At 47.0% G+C, this 17,390-nt stretch overlaps 1 protein-coding gene across 4 annotated transcripts in view; it reads left to right on the plus strand.

Annotated features, from left to right (window-relative positions):
• PDE2A (phosphodiesterase 2A) overlaps positions 1–17,390 on the plus strand; it is an 806,220-nt gene that overhangs the window by 778,062 nt on the left and 10,768 nt on the right. For 2 of the 4 annotated variants that reach the window (XM_073548493.1, XM_073548492.1), the window contains one exon: positions 1,703–6,765. In XM_073548493.1, coding sequence (XP_073404594.1) covers positions 1,703–1,919 — 217 coding nt within the window. In that variant the 3' untranslated portion in view covers positions 1,920–6,765. Of the gene's footprint in view, positions 1–1,702; positions 7,009–17,390 lie in introns of those variants that run through there. The other 2 variants (XR_012220656.1, XM_073548490.1) reach the window with 2 other exon arrangements.

The raw sequence follows: 17,390 nt of genomic DNA on the forward strand, positions 1-17,390 counted from the left end.
GGGGTGTCAACTAGCACCAGATGATGAGCCCCTTGTAATTATTTGTTTTCAGTTACATCATATGTTATCTCTAGTCACATCCAGAGCTGCATTCATACTTCAGCTTCTTCCCATAAGCTGTCTGAATGTCTCACTGCTGCTCCTGCTGGCTGTGTAGGTGCATCACACTCTTAGCGCTGCTACGCTACCACAAAGCATCACAGCGGAATAGAAGAATTACATTAGAAATTAAATGCAGCTCTGTCTGTGACTAGAGTATTAGATGTGAAGATGATTTGTCCTCAGCTGTGCGGTTAGGATAGTCTTTGTCTACTTTTTTCCCTTTTATTGTTGTTCAAATCCTTTGTGAAAAAAATACAAATAGCAGAAGTACAATACTGTGGTTGCATAAGTGTTAGCACCCTCTTATAATTGGGGCTGTGGTTGTATTCAGAAGCATCCAATCACATTACCTTCCATGTTACATAGTAGTCAGCGCTCGGCCGCCGTCATGTACAGTGATTCTGATTAACCCCAGAGAAAGTGTCGCTGCTCCAGGAGTATTTTCCTGACATTTTCTGGTCTGTAAACAGCTGACAACACAGCAAAGGATCTGATTGAGGAAAATTGTCAGAAAGGAGAAAGATAAAAAAAATCATTTCCAAGGCTTTTGATCTACCATGGACACTGTGAAGATGTCATCAAGAAGGGGCTGAAATTTTGGCCCAACAGCGACATTACCTAGAACTGGACTTCCCTCAAAAACTGATTAAAAGACAAGAAAAAAATTGGTCCAGGAGGCTGCCAAGAGGCCGATAGCATCATTAAAGGAGCTGCAGGAATTTCTGACCACTTCTGGTTGTGTCCTGCATGTGACAACAATCTCCCGTATTCTTCATCCAGGCATCGCAATGTGTTACCAAAACCTCTATCGTGTCACCAAAGTCAGGAAATGTGTCATGTCAAATATTCTAAAAGGTATGTTTGTTGAGAAACCAACACTACGCATAACCAGAAGACCACCATCCCCACAGTGATGCAAGGTGAGATCAGTATTTTGCATCACCAGAAAATAAACCATCCCCACAGTGATGCAAGGTGAGATCAGTATTTTGCATCACCAGAAAATAAACCATCCCCACAGTGAGGCATGGTGAGGGCAGCATTTTGCATCACCAGATCACCATCCCCACAGTGAGGCATGGTGAGGGCAGCATTTTGCATCACCAGATCACCATCCCCACAGTGAGGCAAGGTGAGGGCAGCATTTTGCATCACCAGATCACCATCCCCACAGTGAGGCATGGTGAGGGCAGCATTTTGCATCACCAGATCACCATCCCCACAGTGAGGCATGGTGAGGGCAGCATTTTGCATCACCAGATCACCATCCCCACAGTGAGGGCAGCATTTTGCATAACCAGAAGATCACCATCCCCACAGTGAGGCAAGGTGAGGGCAGCATTTTGCATCACTAGATGTGCAGAGCGATAAACCCCGAACCAAAAATACTGAATGTCAGAAATACACAGGGGTGTGCAGATTTATGCAACCACATTATTTCACTTTTTTCCCCACCTGAAAACAATTAAGTTTGTTTCTCGATGGATTTGTACAGATTACGGGCGACATTACAGGGAGGAAATTTCTGAAATGCGTTTTCTAGGCATGATCTTGATGGGGTGTGTAGACTTTTGCTATCTCCGGTTCTGTCTGTGTCCAGGCTGCTGAAGGACCTGTTCCCGCTCTCGGCGGAGCTCTACGAGATCGTGGCTTCTAATCGCGTGAAGTGGAATCGGGTCTCCCACAAGTTCACCATCCGGGGTCTGCCCAGTAACAACTCGCTGGACTTCCTGGACGAGGAGTACGACATTCAGGAGAGCCTGGACGACGACTATAACAGACTGAACGGGGTGAACGGCTCCATGGAGGCGGAGTGACCCCACCCGCGCGGACCCTCTGTACACACACACGTCTGTACGTCCAGTGTCAGGACCATCGATTGTGCGCCGTGCTCCGTCAGTGTGCAGTGCAATGTATGTTACACCAGATGGCGCTGTGGAGCCGCGGACCGATCCTTCCTGCCAATCTCGCCTCAAATTCACACCCAGCGCTCCCGCGGATGCAGAACATCGCGGGGGCGGATATTTGCTGCAGATTTTTCCTGAACTGAATGTTGGGAATTTTTTTTTCATGTAAGTCGTTACCCGGGGTCCCCGCTGCTGACCGGACCGCACCCCCAACACCGGTTTATAAGGTTGAGTATCTTTGTAAATATTTATCACTTTACTTTTATCCTTTGGGTTCAGCGTTCCATCACGTCTCCAGTCACAGCCAAAGCTGCATTCACTATTCTCTTGGTTATTATTTACCCTGATTCCCTGTGTGCCGGAAAAACACCACCTCTCCCACGATGCCGGACTGCAGACACTGAACCAGGGGAGTTTGGAGAGAAGAAGCAGCTCTGGCTGTGTTTGGAGGATTAGATATGACAACAGATCTTGGTGTGACTCGAGTATAATATAACGGAGTAGCGATGAGCTGTCGATGCAACTCTGCCTGGGATTGGAGTCGAATATGTGGTAGATGAATGGAGCTGTCGATGCAGCTCTGGCTGGGATTGGAGAATAATAGGTGCTAGAAGTGTTGAATCGTCTATACAGCTCCAACTGGGATTGGAGTATAAAAGATGTTAGCAGAATTGAGCTGTTGTTGCAGCTCTAGTCTGGATTGGATGATGACATATGACAACAGATGTGGGTGTGACTGGAGTATAATATTACGGAGTAGTGATGAGCTGTCGATGCAGCTCTTGCTGGGATTGGAGAATAATAGGCGGTAGATGAGTTAAGCTGTCGATGCAGCTCTGGCTGGGGTTGGAGAATAATAGGTGCTAGAAGAGTTGAGCCATTGATGCAGCTCTGGCCGGGATTGGAGTGTAATATGTGATAGAAGAGGTGAGCCGTTGTTGCAGCTCTGGAGGTGATTATGACATGACTGAACAGTAGAGTTTTCATTGCAGCTCTTGCTATGGTTGGAGTAGAAGACTTGCTGTAACTTGAAAGGGTTTTCCAGGCAGAACATTTCGGTGACCGATCCCTGGGATTGGAGGGGCTCCGACTCCCCCACTGATCAGCTGATAACAGACTGAACAGAGCTACTAAGCACAGCTCCACTCAGCGTGTGGTGGCCGCCGCCGGTACTGCAGGACGTCTCCTAGTGAAGAGGAGAATGCGGGATGCAGTACCTGCGGCGGCCTCTGCACATGGCGTGGCGCTGCACTCAGTAGCTCTGTTGTCAGGGGGCCGGGTGTCGGAGCCCAACCAATGTCATATTGATGACCGATCCCACCGCTCATCAGTATTTAGGACACGGACAACCCCTTTAAGAGAAGAAATATGTTTGCTGGTTTCCTTTAATGCGCTGAAGGATTAACCTTTTTAGTGCTGGACACAATGAGAAATGTGCTGCAGATACAGTGGTGGAGACAATCAGCAGGTTGGATTATGGCGATGGGCAGGATCAATGACTGTCGTCAGCCCCGGGCCGGTACCGATCCAATGCTCCACTGCTGTCGCTATCAGGGGCCCAAGCGGGGGAAGGGCAGTCAGGTATATAAGATCAGCGCTGCTCTGCAATACACGCTGCCGCCTAATCAGAGACCGGTAGCTGACGTCGGCGTGCCCGTCATGGGCCGTGCATGGCGGTGACTCTACCAATGGCGGGCACGCTGAAGTCATCTACCGGCTCCTGCACCGGATATTAACGAGGACGCTGCTCATCGTGGAAGCGGGGGAAAGTAAGAAGAATCTCTTTGGGTTTTTTTAAATGTGTTGGGGAATAGCAGGGGATATTATGACTGGAAGGGGCAAGGACGGAGGACAGTATTATAGAAAGGGGCACAGGATGAGAGACATTATACTGGAAGGGACCTAGGATGGCCAAAATTACTATAGGAAGGGGCCCAGGATAGGAGACATTATTATAGGAAGGGTCCGGGATGGAGACATTATTATAGGAAGGGTCCGGGATGGGGACATTATTATAGGAAGGGTCCGGGATGGGGACATTATTATAGGAAGGGTCCGGGATGGAGACATTATTATAGGAAGTGTCCGGGATGGGGACATTATTATAGGAAGGGTCCGAGATGGAGACATTTTATAGGAAGGGTCCGGGATGGAGATATTATTATAGGAAGGGTCCGGGATGGGGACATTATTATAGGAAGGATCCGGGATGGAGACATTTTATAGGAAGGGTCTGGGATGGAGATATTATTATAGGAAGGGTCCGGGATGGGGACATTATTATAGGAAGGGTCCGGGATAGAGACATTTTATAGGAAGGGTCCGGGATGGAGACATTATTATAGGAAGGGTCCGGGATGGAGACATTATTATAGGAAGGGTCCGGGATGGAGATATTATTATAGGAAGGGTCCAGGATGGGGCTATTATTATAGGAAGAATCCGGGATGGGGACGTTATTACTGGAAGGGGCCTAGGATGGCCAACATTGCAATAGGAAGGGGCCCAGGATAGGAGACATTATTATAGGAAAGGTCCCAGGATCGAGGACATTATTACTGGAAGGGGCCAAGAATGAAGGATATTATTATAGGACGAGGTTCAGGATGGAGGACATTATTATAAGAAGGGTCCAGGATGGCTGACACTATTAAATAAACTGGAGAAGTGGGCAGCAACTAACAGAATGGTTTTTAACAGGGAGAAATGCAAAGTACTACATCTGGGCAATAAAAATGGAAAAAGCATATATAGAATGGGAGGAATAGGGCTAAGTGACAGCACATGTGAAAAAGACTTGGGTATACTAATAGATCACAGACTGAATATGAGTCAACAGTGTGATGCAGCAGCAAAAAAGGCAAATGCAATTCTAGGATGTATTAACAGAAGCATACAGTCTAGATCACGTGAAGTCATTATTGCCCTCTACTCCTCTTTGGTCAGACCTCATCTGGAATATTGTGTCCAGTTTTGGGCACCACATTTTAAAAAAGACATCAACAAACTGGAGCAAGTTCAGAAAAGAGCGACCAGAATGGTGACCGGTCTGCAAACCCTGTCTTATGAGGAAAGGTTGCAGGATTTGGGAATGTTTAGTTTGCAAAAGAGAAGACTGAGAGGAGAATTAATAGCTGTCTACAAATATCTAAAGGGCTGTCACATTGTAGAAGGATCAACTTTATTCTCATTTGCACAAGGAAAGACTAGAAGCAATGGGATGAAACTGAATGGGAGGAGACACAGATTAGATATTAGAAAAAACTTTTTGACAGTTAGAGTGATCAATGAGTGGAACAGGCTGCCACGAGAAGTGGTGAGTTCTCCTTCAATGGAAGTCTTCAAACAGAGGCTGGACAGACATCTGACTGGGATGATTTAGCGAATCCTGCTTTGAGCAGGGGGTTGGACCAGATGGCCCAGGAGGTCCCTTCCAACTCTACGATTCTATGATTATGGGAAGGGGCCCAGGATTGGAGACATTGTTATAGGAAGGGTCCGGGATGGGGACATTATTACTGGAAAGGTCCAAGAATTAAGGATATTATTATAGGATGAGGTTTAGGATGGAGGACATTATTATAGGAAGGATCCACAGTGGGAGACATAATTACGGGAAGGGGCCATGGATGAAGGACATTATTATATGAAGCGGCTCAGGATGAGGACATTATTACAGCAAGTGGCCAAGGATAGGAGACGTTATTATAAGAAGAGTTCATGATGGGAGACATTATTACTGGAAGGGGTCACGGATGGTGGACATTATATTGAAACGGCCTAGGATGGGGACATTATTATAGGAAGGGGCCCAGGATGGGGGTCAGTATTAAATAAGGGGCCTGGATGAGAGACATTGTTGAATAAAGAGGCCATGATGGGGGACATTAGTACAGGAAGGGGCCAGGATGGGGGACATTATACTCATAAGGGGCCCTGGATGGAGGACATTATTAAATAAAGGGGCCTAGAATGGGAAACATTATTAGGAGATGGTGCCAGGATGGAGGACAAATCTACAGGATGGGGAACATTATTAGAGGAAGGGGCCAGAATGGGGACATTATTTTATAGGAAGGAGCCTATCACAGACATTATTAAATAAAAGGACCAGGACGCAGGACGTTATTATTATATGTCCCAGGATGGGGGACATTATTGAAGAGGCAAGGATGGAGGACAATATTACAGGAAGTGGCCCAGGATTGGAGACATCATCACAGGAAGGAGTCTAGGATGGGGACATTATTAAATAATGGGCCCAGAATGTTATTCAAGGGCCCATACATCTGACCAATATGCAGGTGGGAACCCAGGTCCAAATTTTGCATCGGGGCCCTATGGACTCCAGTTACGCCACTGCGTCTGGGCTTTTTGTTATTATTATTAACTATTTCTGTTTATATCAGCTTTATGTAGATATGCACAGAAACCCCACCTCCTCCATGCACCCCTACATTGGAGCCCACGAGGGTGTGTGTTTCCTCAGGCCCCTCAACAACAATAGTGTCATGTACACAGATTCTGTGTTTCCTTTTTTTACAAGGGCTATTAATGTAGCAATGTGTGAGATTCAGTCTAAGGGCATAATTAGTATGAACTATGAGTGCAGCTCTGGAGTATAATACATTACTGATCCTGAGTTACATCCTGTATTATACTCCAGAGCTGCACTCACTATTCTGCTGGTGCAGTCACTGTGTACATACATTACATTACTGATCCTGAGTTACATCCTGTATTATACCCCAGAGCTGCACTCACTATTCTGCTGGTGCAGTCACTGTGTACATACATTACATTACTGATCCTGAGTTACATCCTGTATTATACCCCAGAGCTGCTCTCACTATTCTGCTGGTGCAGTCACTGTGTACATACATTACTGATCCTGAGTTACATCCTGTATTATACTCCAGAGCTGCACTCACTATTCTGCTGGTGCAGTCATTGTGTACATACATTACATTACTGATCCTGAGTTACATCCTGTATTATACCCCAGAGCTGCACTCACTATTCTGCTGGTGCAGTCACTGTGTACATACATTACATTACTGATCCTGAGTTACATCCTGTATTATACCCCAGAGCTGCACTCACTATTCTGCTGGTGCAGTCACTGTATACATACATTACTGATCCTGAGTTACATCCTGTATTATACCCCAGAGCTGCACTCACTATTCTGCTGGTGCAGTCACTGTGTATATACAGTCATGGCCAAAAGTTTTGAGAATGACACAAATATTATATTTTCTCATGATCTGCTGGCCTCTGGTTTTTATGTGTGTTTGTCAGATGTTTTTATCTCATACAGAAATATAATTGCAATCATATTATGAGTAACAAAAGGTTATATTGACAGAATGAGTTAATGCAGCAAGTCAATATTTGCAGTGTTGACCCTTCTTCAGGACCTCAGCAATTCTCCCTGGCATGCTCTCAATCAACTTCTGGATCAAATCCTGACTGATAGCAGTCCATTCTTGCAAAATCAATGCTTTTATTTTGTCCGAATTTGAAGGTTTTTGTTTGTCCACTCGTCTCTTGATGATTGACCACAAGTTCTCCATGGGATTAAGATCTGGGGAGTTTCCAGGCCATGGTCCCAAAATCTCTATGTTTTGTTCCCTGAGCCATTTAGTTATCACCTTTGCTTTATCACAAGGTGCTCCATCATGTTGAAAAAGGCATTGTTGATCGCCAAACTGCTCTTGGACGGTTGGGAGAAGTTGCTCTTGGAGGACATTCTGGTACCATTCTTTATTCATGGCTGTGTTTTTAGGCAACACTGAGAGAGAGCCCATTCCCTTAGCTGAGAAGCCACCCCACACATGAATGGTTTCAGGATGCTTGACAGTTGGCATGAGACAAGACTGGTGGTAGCGCTCACCTGGTCTTCTCCGAATAAGCCGTTTTCCAGATGTCCCAAACAATCGAAAAGGGGATTCATCAGAGAAAATGACTTTACCCCAGTCCTCAGCAGTCCACTCCCTGTACCTCTTGCAGAATATCAGTCTGTCCATGATGTTTTTCCTGGAGAGAAGTGGCTTCTTTGCTGCCCTCCTTGAGACCAGGCCTTGCTCCAAGAGTCTCCGCCTCACAGTGCGTGCAGATGCACTCACACCTGCCTGCTGCCATTCCTGAGCAAGCTCTGCACTGCTGGTAGCCCGATCCCGCAGCTGAAACACTTTTAAGAGACGGTCCTGGCGCTTGCTGGTCTTTCTTGGGCGCCCTGGAGCCTTTTTGGCAACAGGGGAACCTCTCTCCTTGAAGTTCTTGATGATGCGATAGATTGTTGACTGAGGTGCAATCCTTCTAGCTGCGATACTCTTCCCTGTTAGGCCATTTTTGTGCAGTACAATGATGACTGCACGTGTTTCTTTAGAGATAACCATGGTTAACAGAAGAGAAACAATGATGCCAAGCACCAGCCTCCTTTTAAAGTGTCCAGTGGTGTCATTCTTACTTAATCATGACAGATTGATCTCCAGCCCTGTCCTCATCAACACCCACACCTGTGTTAATGGAGCAATCACTGAAACGATGTTAGCTGGTCCTTTTAAGGCAGGGCTGCAATGATGTTGAAATGTGTTTTGGGGGATAAAGTTCATTTTCTAGGCAAATATTGACTTTGCAAGTAATTGCTGTTAAGCTGATCACTCTTTATAACATTCTGGAGTATATGCAAATTGCCATTAGAAAAAATGAAGCAGTACACTTTGTAAAAATTAATATTTGTGTCATTCTCAAAACTTTTGGCCATGACTGTACATTACATTACTGATCCTGAGTTACATCCTGTATTATACCCCAGAGCTGCACTCACTATTCTGCTGGTGCAGTCACTGTGTACATACATTACATTACTGATCCTGAGTTACCTCCTGTATTATACTCCAGAGCTGCACTCACTATTCTGCTGGTGCAGTCACTGTGTACATACATTACATTACTGATCCTGAGTTACATCCTGTATTATACTCCAGAGCTGCGCTCACTATTCTGCTGGTGCAGTCACTGTGTACATACATTACAAGATGTAACTCAGGATCAGTAATGTAATGTGTGAACACAGTGACTGCACCAGCAGAATAGTGAGCGCAGCTCTGGAGTATAATACAGGATGTAAGTCAGGATCAGTAATGTAATGTATGTACACAGTGACTGCACCAGCAGAATAGTGAGTGTAGCTCTGCAGTATAATACAGGATGTAACTCAGGATCAGTAATGTAATGTATGTACACAGTGACTGCACCAGCAGAATAGTGAGCGCAGCTCTGGAGTATAATACAGGATGTAAGTCAGGATCAGTAATGTAATGTATGTACACAGTGACTGCACCAGCAGAATAGTGAATGCAGCTCTGGAGTATAATACAGGATGTAACGCAGGATCAGTAATGTAATGTATGTACACAGTGACTGCACCAGCAGAATAGTGAGTGTAGCTCTGGAGTATAATACAGGATGTAACTCAGGATCAGTAATGTAATGTATGTACACAGTGACTGCACCAGCAGAATAGTGAGTGCAGCTCTGGAGTATAATACAGGATGTAACTCAGGATCAGTAATGTAATGTATGTACACAGTGACTGCACCAGCAGAATAGTGAGTGCAGCTCTGGAGTATAATACAGGATGTAACTCAGGATCAGTAATGTAATGTATGTACACAGTGACTGCACCAGCAGAATAGTGAGTGCAGCTCTGGAGTATAATACAGGATGTAACTCAGGATCAGTAATGTAACGTATGTACACAGTGACTGCACCAGCAGAATAGTGAGTGCAGCTCTGGAGTATAATTCAGGAGGTAACTCAGGATCAGTAATGTATGTACACAGTGACTGCACCAGCAGAATAGTGAGTGCAGCTCTGGAGTATAATACAGGATGTAACTCAGGATCAGTAATGTAACGTATGTACACAGTGACTGCACCAGCAGAATAGTGAGTGCAGCTCTAGAGTATAATTCAGGAGGTAACTCAGGATCATTAATGTATGTACACAGTGACTGCACCAGCAGAATAGTGAGTGCAGCTCTGGGGTATAATACAGGATGTAACTCAGGATCAGTAATGTAATGTATGTACACAGTGACTGCACCAGCAGAATAGTGAGTGCAGCTCTGGAGTATAATTCAGGAGGTAACTCAGGATCAGTAATGTATGTACACAGTGACTGCACCAGCAGAATAGTGAGTGCAGCTCTGGAGTATGTATAGAGATGAGCAAACTTGAATTCAGTTGTTCGTGGTCTGTACCGGACAGCTAGACTTCTCCCTGAACTGTTGTGATGTTCGGAGCTCTGGGGAGTGTCCAGGAGGAGACAGAGTTTTTCCCAGCTCTAAACTTCGGGTTCCCATTATTTTGAATGGGTTTCGGGTTCTGGTAAAGTTCGGTTACAGTTCTGGTAGCCGAGCCGAACTTTGGAATAGAGTTTGGGCCGAGTAGCAGAACCCGAGCGTCCACGGCTCCGCTCATCCCTAGTTGTGTACAATATTGGATGTAACGGAGAATCCGTAGAAGGAATTCTGTGGTTTATTTTCAATGTGACTCTCCTGTAGACTATATCTCTATAATGTGACACGCGGTGTTGGGGGCTGTGAACTCCGTACTTTATACTTTGGAGCATTGCTCGTCCATCCATCTGACAGACATTTTTCTATACCATGAACAGTGAGGGAGACCGCAGGACACCACCCCATCCCATTCTCCTTTTCCTGCTCCCACTGGCAACTATTTGATATTTTGTCTTAAAGGCGCAGTACCAGCTTTTTCAGATTGATGATATGACTAGGGGAAGACATAACACAGTTCATGATCTTTTGTATTTACGCTGTTAAGACTCTGCAGATATTGTGGAACTACATTCCCCAGCATGCCCTTTTTTAATCCAGGTTTTAACCGTTTTCCTGCTAGGGTGATACAATGTCCTCATTTTTACAGTCGTAGGGAATCTATTTTTAATAATACGTTTTACTCTATGGACATAACCACTTGTTGATATCACTGTATGTTGTGTGGACCTGGTGCAGCGGGTGAGACCCCGGATAATGCCGTCCAATAAGCAGGGGCGGAGCCTGGACATCGGCCGTAGGACGGAGCGCGCCTGGTGTCGCCGTTGCTGTGTGTTCACTGTGTGTATATAATTGTAGATGATGTAAAGCAGTGTGATCGTAGGAGCCTCTCCGCTAATGTGTGAATCTCGGCTTAAAGCGTCACCTCTGATGTCGTCTGATGAAGGGGAACAGGGCAAAGTCCGTTTTTATTTTTCTTGTTTCCTAATAAATTTCATACACTGAAGTTGCTTCTGCGTTTTTTTACGGTATGTGATGTGAGGTCCCGAAATGTGTGAGAAATTCAGCTGGAGGTGGGGATAAATAATGAAAAATATGAAGCATGTTACATATTCATATTTAAAAAAAAAAAAAACACCGTCCGTACATGAATGTATCACCAGAACCACCATCAGTACATGCATTCAGCACCAGAACCACTGTCAGTATATGAATGCAGTATCAGAACCACTGTCAGTATATGAATGCAGTATCAGAACCACCTACATGTACATGAATGCAGCACCAGAACTATGGTCGGGTACATGAATAAAGTATCAGAACCAACTCCAGTACATGAATGCATCATCAGGACCACCATCATTACATGAATCCAGCACCAGAACCACGGTCAGGTACATGAATGCAGCATCAGAACCACGGTCAGGTACATGAATGCAGCATCAGAACCACCATCTGTGCATACATGCAGCATAATAACCACCTTCGGTGCATGAATGCAGTTCCAGAACCACCGTCAGTACATAAATGTAGCATCAGAACCACATTCAGTACATGCATGCAGAATCAGGGCCACCATCCGCTCAAACCACCATCAGTACATGAATGTGTAATGTGAGTGAGGGAACACTGTGCCGTGGCCCGAGGAGAGCCTGGAGGGGTGTGATTAGGTAAGCTTCTGACTCTTCACTGAGGGTGGGGATAGGCTTGGCTCCCAGTCTACACCTGGTGCTACTCCAGGACAGACTTCAAACGCATGGCATCTGACCCACAAGGGACAGGTAGCTGGAACAGTTCAGTAGGAGAGTACAGCTGATACAGGCACGCACGACAGGAACACGGGCACCACAGATGCAGATGGGTACGGCTGGTGTACAGCTAGGCACTGGCAGGTGAGGACTGGTACGGCTTATATATAGATAGGTGCAGGTGTGTCCAACTAATATACAGGCTGGCATGGCAGGAGCAGGTGGATCTGGCTGATATGCAGACTGGCACAGCAGGTAGGGTAGGGTCCGGCTCCCCTTCATTTTGCTTCTTGCAGCTAAAAATGCCAAAACTTAAAATGGGCCATAATCTTTCCCATCTGGTTCCTACTGCCATTTTACGTTCTACCCTCCCTGGGATGCAAGAACGGATCGAGTCCCGTGGAGACATTCGGTCCATTCCAGAGATGGCTGTAGATGCTGCAGAGCTCACCCAATGGCCAGATATTCCTTCTCCATCGTGGAGTAGGGACCTCCCTTGGCAGGAGCTTCTGGCTCAGGTACAATACAGGGTGTCTTTGGCCCGTAAAATTGACTTTGAACACAACGCCAAAGTCACTGGCTTCGGTCTCTACTACAAATGACCGAGTAAACTTGGCTGCTTGTAGTACCGGGAAACTGGAAAGAGCGCTCTTCAGCGTCTGGAAGGCGGTATCACATTCATTTGCCGATCGACTGCGGAGGGCAGCTTCCTCTTCGCTAGGCAAGTATAGTGAGGGACGAACCTCCTATTGTACCGGGTGGTGCCCAGGAAGGATATAAATACATCTCGATACAATTGAACTATAACAGTCGCGGTGGTACCGAGCCTCCACTCCCCGATATGGGGAGAAGAGAGGAATTCCATCGATCCCAGATTTTATCGAATTTCCCCAGACAGCCCCTGTTTTGATAAAGTGTTCGCTCATATGGCATGACCGAGTTTACCAGGTCGATCCAGGCTCTGCGAGAGGGGTCCGACCCTCCCATCCAACGTAACGCCAGCACCTGCCTAGCCAAGAAGAGTGTCTCGCATAGAAAAATCCTAACAGTGTCCCCAATTCTCCTCATCTAGCACCCCGTATAAACAAACTCATGGACTAAGGCCTGTTTCACACTTCATTTTTTTCTGTCAGTCTAAATCCGCCAAAATAGCGGAAAACAGATCCGCAGGCGGACTGACAGAAACGGGGGACAGCGGATCGGCGGATGTACGGATCCGCCGATGGTAAAAATTTAAAGGAACCGCGGCAGGAAAAAAAAATTAATACCGGTCATCTCGCGGGATGTGGCTGGAGATCGCGCAATCAGAGATGTGGGGCTGGAGATCGTGCGATCAGAGATGTGGGGCTGGAGATCACGCGGTCATCTCACGGGATGGGGCTGGAGATCGTGCGATCAGAGATGTGGGGCTGGAGATCACGCGGTCATCTCGTGGGATGGGGCTGGAGATCGCGCGATAAGAGATGTGGGGCTGGAGATCACGTGGTCATCTCACGGGATGTGGCTGGAGATCGCGCGATAAGAGATGTGGGGCTGGAGATCACGCGGTCATCTCGCGGGATGGGGCTGGAGATAGCGCTGTCATCTCGTGGGATGGGGCTGGAGATCGCGCGGTCAGAGATGTGGGGCTGGAGATCACGCGGTCATCTTCCGGGATGTGGCTGGAGATCGCGCGATCAGAGATGTGGGGCTGGAGATCGCGCGATCAGAGATGTGGGGCTGGAGATCGCGCAATCAGAGATGTGGGGCTGGAGATCGCGCGATCAGAGATGTGGGGCTGGAGATCACGCGGTCATCTCGCGGGATGGGGCTTGAGATCGCGCTGTCATCTCGTGGGATGGGGCTGGAGATCGCGCGGTCAGAGATGTGGGGCTGGAGATCCCATCGCGCAAGAGGAATGGAGGTTGCGGGTAAGGAGAGAGAGAGAATGAATTTTCAACCAGCAGCGACACTTGATTTCGGTGAACTCTGTGGACGCCAAAATTTTGGCGGATCTGCAGAAATACGGATGGAACGGACGATCATCAGTCAAAATCCGCCGATAATGAAAGTCAATGGGGAAAAAAAAGCATCCGCAAGGAAAATTGGCGGATCTGTTTTTTTCACAAAACGGCGGATCTTGACTGATTGTGAAAAACTGATGTGTGAAAGAGGCCAAAGAGGAGCAGGAATTGGCACTACGGGTGTTAACAGCGATGATACATCAGACCAGTATGAAAGGACAATGGGGCGTCCCCACACATGGGCGTGGAAAGGGGTGAACATCATTTCACTTCAGGAGGTCTCCTGGCTGTCAGTGACAGTTAGCCGCAGCAGCCAGCTAGCACTGCCCACCACCAGGCCCCCGCTCCCGCCAGCCCTGGCAGCCCCTCTGCGGCAGTGACGGCCGGCGCCGCCCTCAATTGTAATGGAAGAGAAAGCGTCAGATGACGCCGCTCCCTCTCCCATCAGTCCCCTCTGCTTCTGACTCACAGCCGGTGCGCAATGACGTCACCATCACCCACCCGCTGTGTGTCTGGCAGACAGCAGCTCCTGACACTGAAGCACGGCCGCCGCTGGAATCCGCGTGGGAGCGAGGAGGAGAGGTGAGTATTGTGGTCTGGTTTTTCTCTATCTATCGTTCTATCTTTCTATAGCTACCTCTATATCTATCTATCTGTCCCTATGGCTGGGGTCACACATAGCGACTCACCAGCGATCCCGACAACGATATCACCTTGTCAGGATCACTGGTGAGTCGCTACATGATCGCTGGTGAGCTGCCAAACAGGCAGATCTCAGCAGCGATCAGCACAGCGACGCCGAGCGCGCGGCTCGCTGTGTTCGTTAGTTACCAGCGCGCTGATGCAGGGAGATGGTAACTAACGTACACATCGGGTATCCAAGGAGCGCGCGGCCCTTGGATACCCGATGTGCACGTTAGTTACCAGCAGATCGCTGGTCTCCCGCCTGTCACACGCAGCGATGCGTGCTGGCCAGCGGGAGACCAGCGACCAAAAAAATGTCCAGCGGTTTCCTACAGCGATCAGCGATACCGGCAGGGGGGCCAATCGCTGTCACAAACAGCGATCTCGCTGGTGAGATCACTATGTGTGATGGGGGCTTATATCTATCTATATCTACCCCCATCACTATGTGTGATGGGGGCTTATATCTATCTATATCTACCCCTATCTATCTTCTATCCCATTATACTATGAGGGGGGCTACATTATACTATATGAGGGGGGTGCCTTATACTATATGAGGGGGCTGCCTTATACTATATGAGGGGGGCTACATTATACTATATGAGGGGGGTGCCTTATACTATATGAGGGGGCTGCCTTATACTATATGAGGGGGGCTACATTATACTATATGAGGGGGGTGCCTTATACTATATGAGGGGGCTGCCTTATACTATATGAGGGGGGCTACATTATACTATATGAGGGGGGTGCCTTATACTATATGAGGGGGCTGCCTTATACTATATGAGGGGGGCTACATTATACTATATGAGGGGGGTGCCTTATACTATATGAGGGGGGCTACATTATACTATATGAGGGGGCTGCCTTATATTATATAAGGGGGGCTACATTATACTATATGAGGGGGGCTACATTATACTATATGAGGGGGGTGCCTTATACTATATGAGGGGGGTGCCTTATACTATATGAGGGGGACTACATTATACTATATGAGGGGGGCTACATTATACTATATGAGGGGGCTGCCTTATATTATATAAGGGGGGCTACATTATACTATATGAGGGGGGTGCCTTATACTATATGAGGGGGGCTACATTATACTATATGAGGGGGCTGCCTTATACTATATGAGGGTGCTGCTTTATATTCTATGAGGGAGGCTACCCCAACCCCTGCTACATAATTAAGACGTATACTACCTTATACCCTGATATTAGCACGTTTTACGACACCAGTTGGTGCTCATGTATTTATTTCTTTGTAGCTACATAGTGGGCCCCAAGAATGCTTCTCTCTGGTGGGGCCGAGGTGCTCCAGTCCGACGTGGATTGAGCCATTCTATTATTGATAGCTGGAGATACTTTAGTTGGGAGATTCAGGGATCTCCTCCCAATCCTCAGCCTGAGCCTCAGGAATGAGATCCTCCCAGTTCCCCCTAATGGTCGTCGCCGCAGAGTCAGTTCCCGCAGACAAGATGGACGTGTGCAGAGTAGAGCGAAGGCCCCGTGGGCCTTGGGATTGAAGGATTCCAATTAAAGGGAGAGATGAGATCGCTTGGGTCCTACATGAATACCGTAAATGCGAATGGACAGCTGATCTGTGTTGAAGGTAACAAAAGAATTGGGATCTAGGGACATTATATTTAAATTGGATTTCTTCAAAAGACATAAGCATATTACCTTCATATAAGTCTTTTATCAAAGAGACATTGTGTGAGATCCAAAAGCCGGTGGACAGGTGGTTCAACAGCACCGGGAAGTAGTTATTGTTCCATAGTGGCATTTCAGCACAGCGGATCACTTTTTTGATCTGTCTCCAAACCGATCTCGCCAAACGCAGTAGAGGTAACAATCGGGGGGGCAATAAGGTTATCTGATTCTAGAAAACCTAATGGGCAGCCAGTGTCTGCAGCATGAATGCGGTGATGTTCCGAGTTAGGTAGATTATTATCCGGCATCCACTTAAAGCTTTAATTTGTCCGGCCAGATAGTATAACTAAAAGTCCGGCAGTGCCGCTCCCCCCATCCGTCTAGACCTCTGTAGAGTGGATAATTTAAGTTTGGGTCTAGATTTCCCCCATATAAAGACGTGGTCAGGGAGTTCAGATTGGTGAAGATGGATTTAGGAGCCAGCACCGCACTATGCTGGAGGGAGGAACAAAGTTTGGGAAGTAGAATCATTTTAATTAGATTAATACGGCCGGGAACAGATAGCGGAAGGTTACTCCATGAGGCAAATTTGAGTTTAACTAGTTCCAGTAATGGGACGATATTAAGTTGTAGGTCAAGTTCACTGCTCTTAGATATATTAATTCCTAGATATTTAAAATGAGACACCATGGGCAATGGGGACAGAGAGCTAAGATGGGTCGTAGGGCCATGAGAGAGGGGCAAGAGAGCGGACTTGTTCCAGTTAATATATAGGCCAGTGTTGTGAACTCATTTTCTGGTCTGCCTCTGGTTTCTGGCGAGGGAGCTGGTTGTGCTGACAGAGGAGTTATGAGTTCTCTTTCCGGGCTCCCTCTGGTGGTGGCAGGAGGTAATGAAGCTGATCTAATTAACAGAGACCTGCCACCTGATAATGAAGACGATGACTGGATATCTGGAGTCTCAGACTGGATTTAAGA

The sequence above is a fragment of the Dendrobates tinctorius genome, unplaced genomic scaffold (assembly GCF_039654945.1).
Source record: "Dendrobates tinctorius isolate UK_male_01 unplaced genomic scaffold, ASM3965494v1 ptg000157l, whole genome shotgun sequence".
In the NCBI taxonomy this organism is placed as follows: Eukaryota; Metazoa; Chordata; class Amphibia; order Anura; family Dendrobatidae; genus Dendrobates; species Dendrobates tinctorius.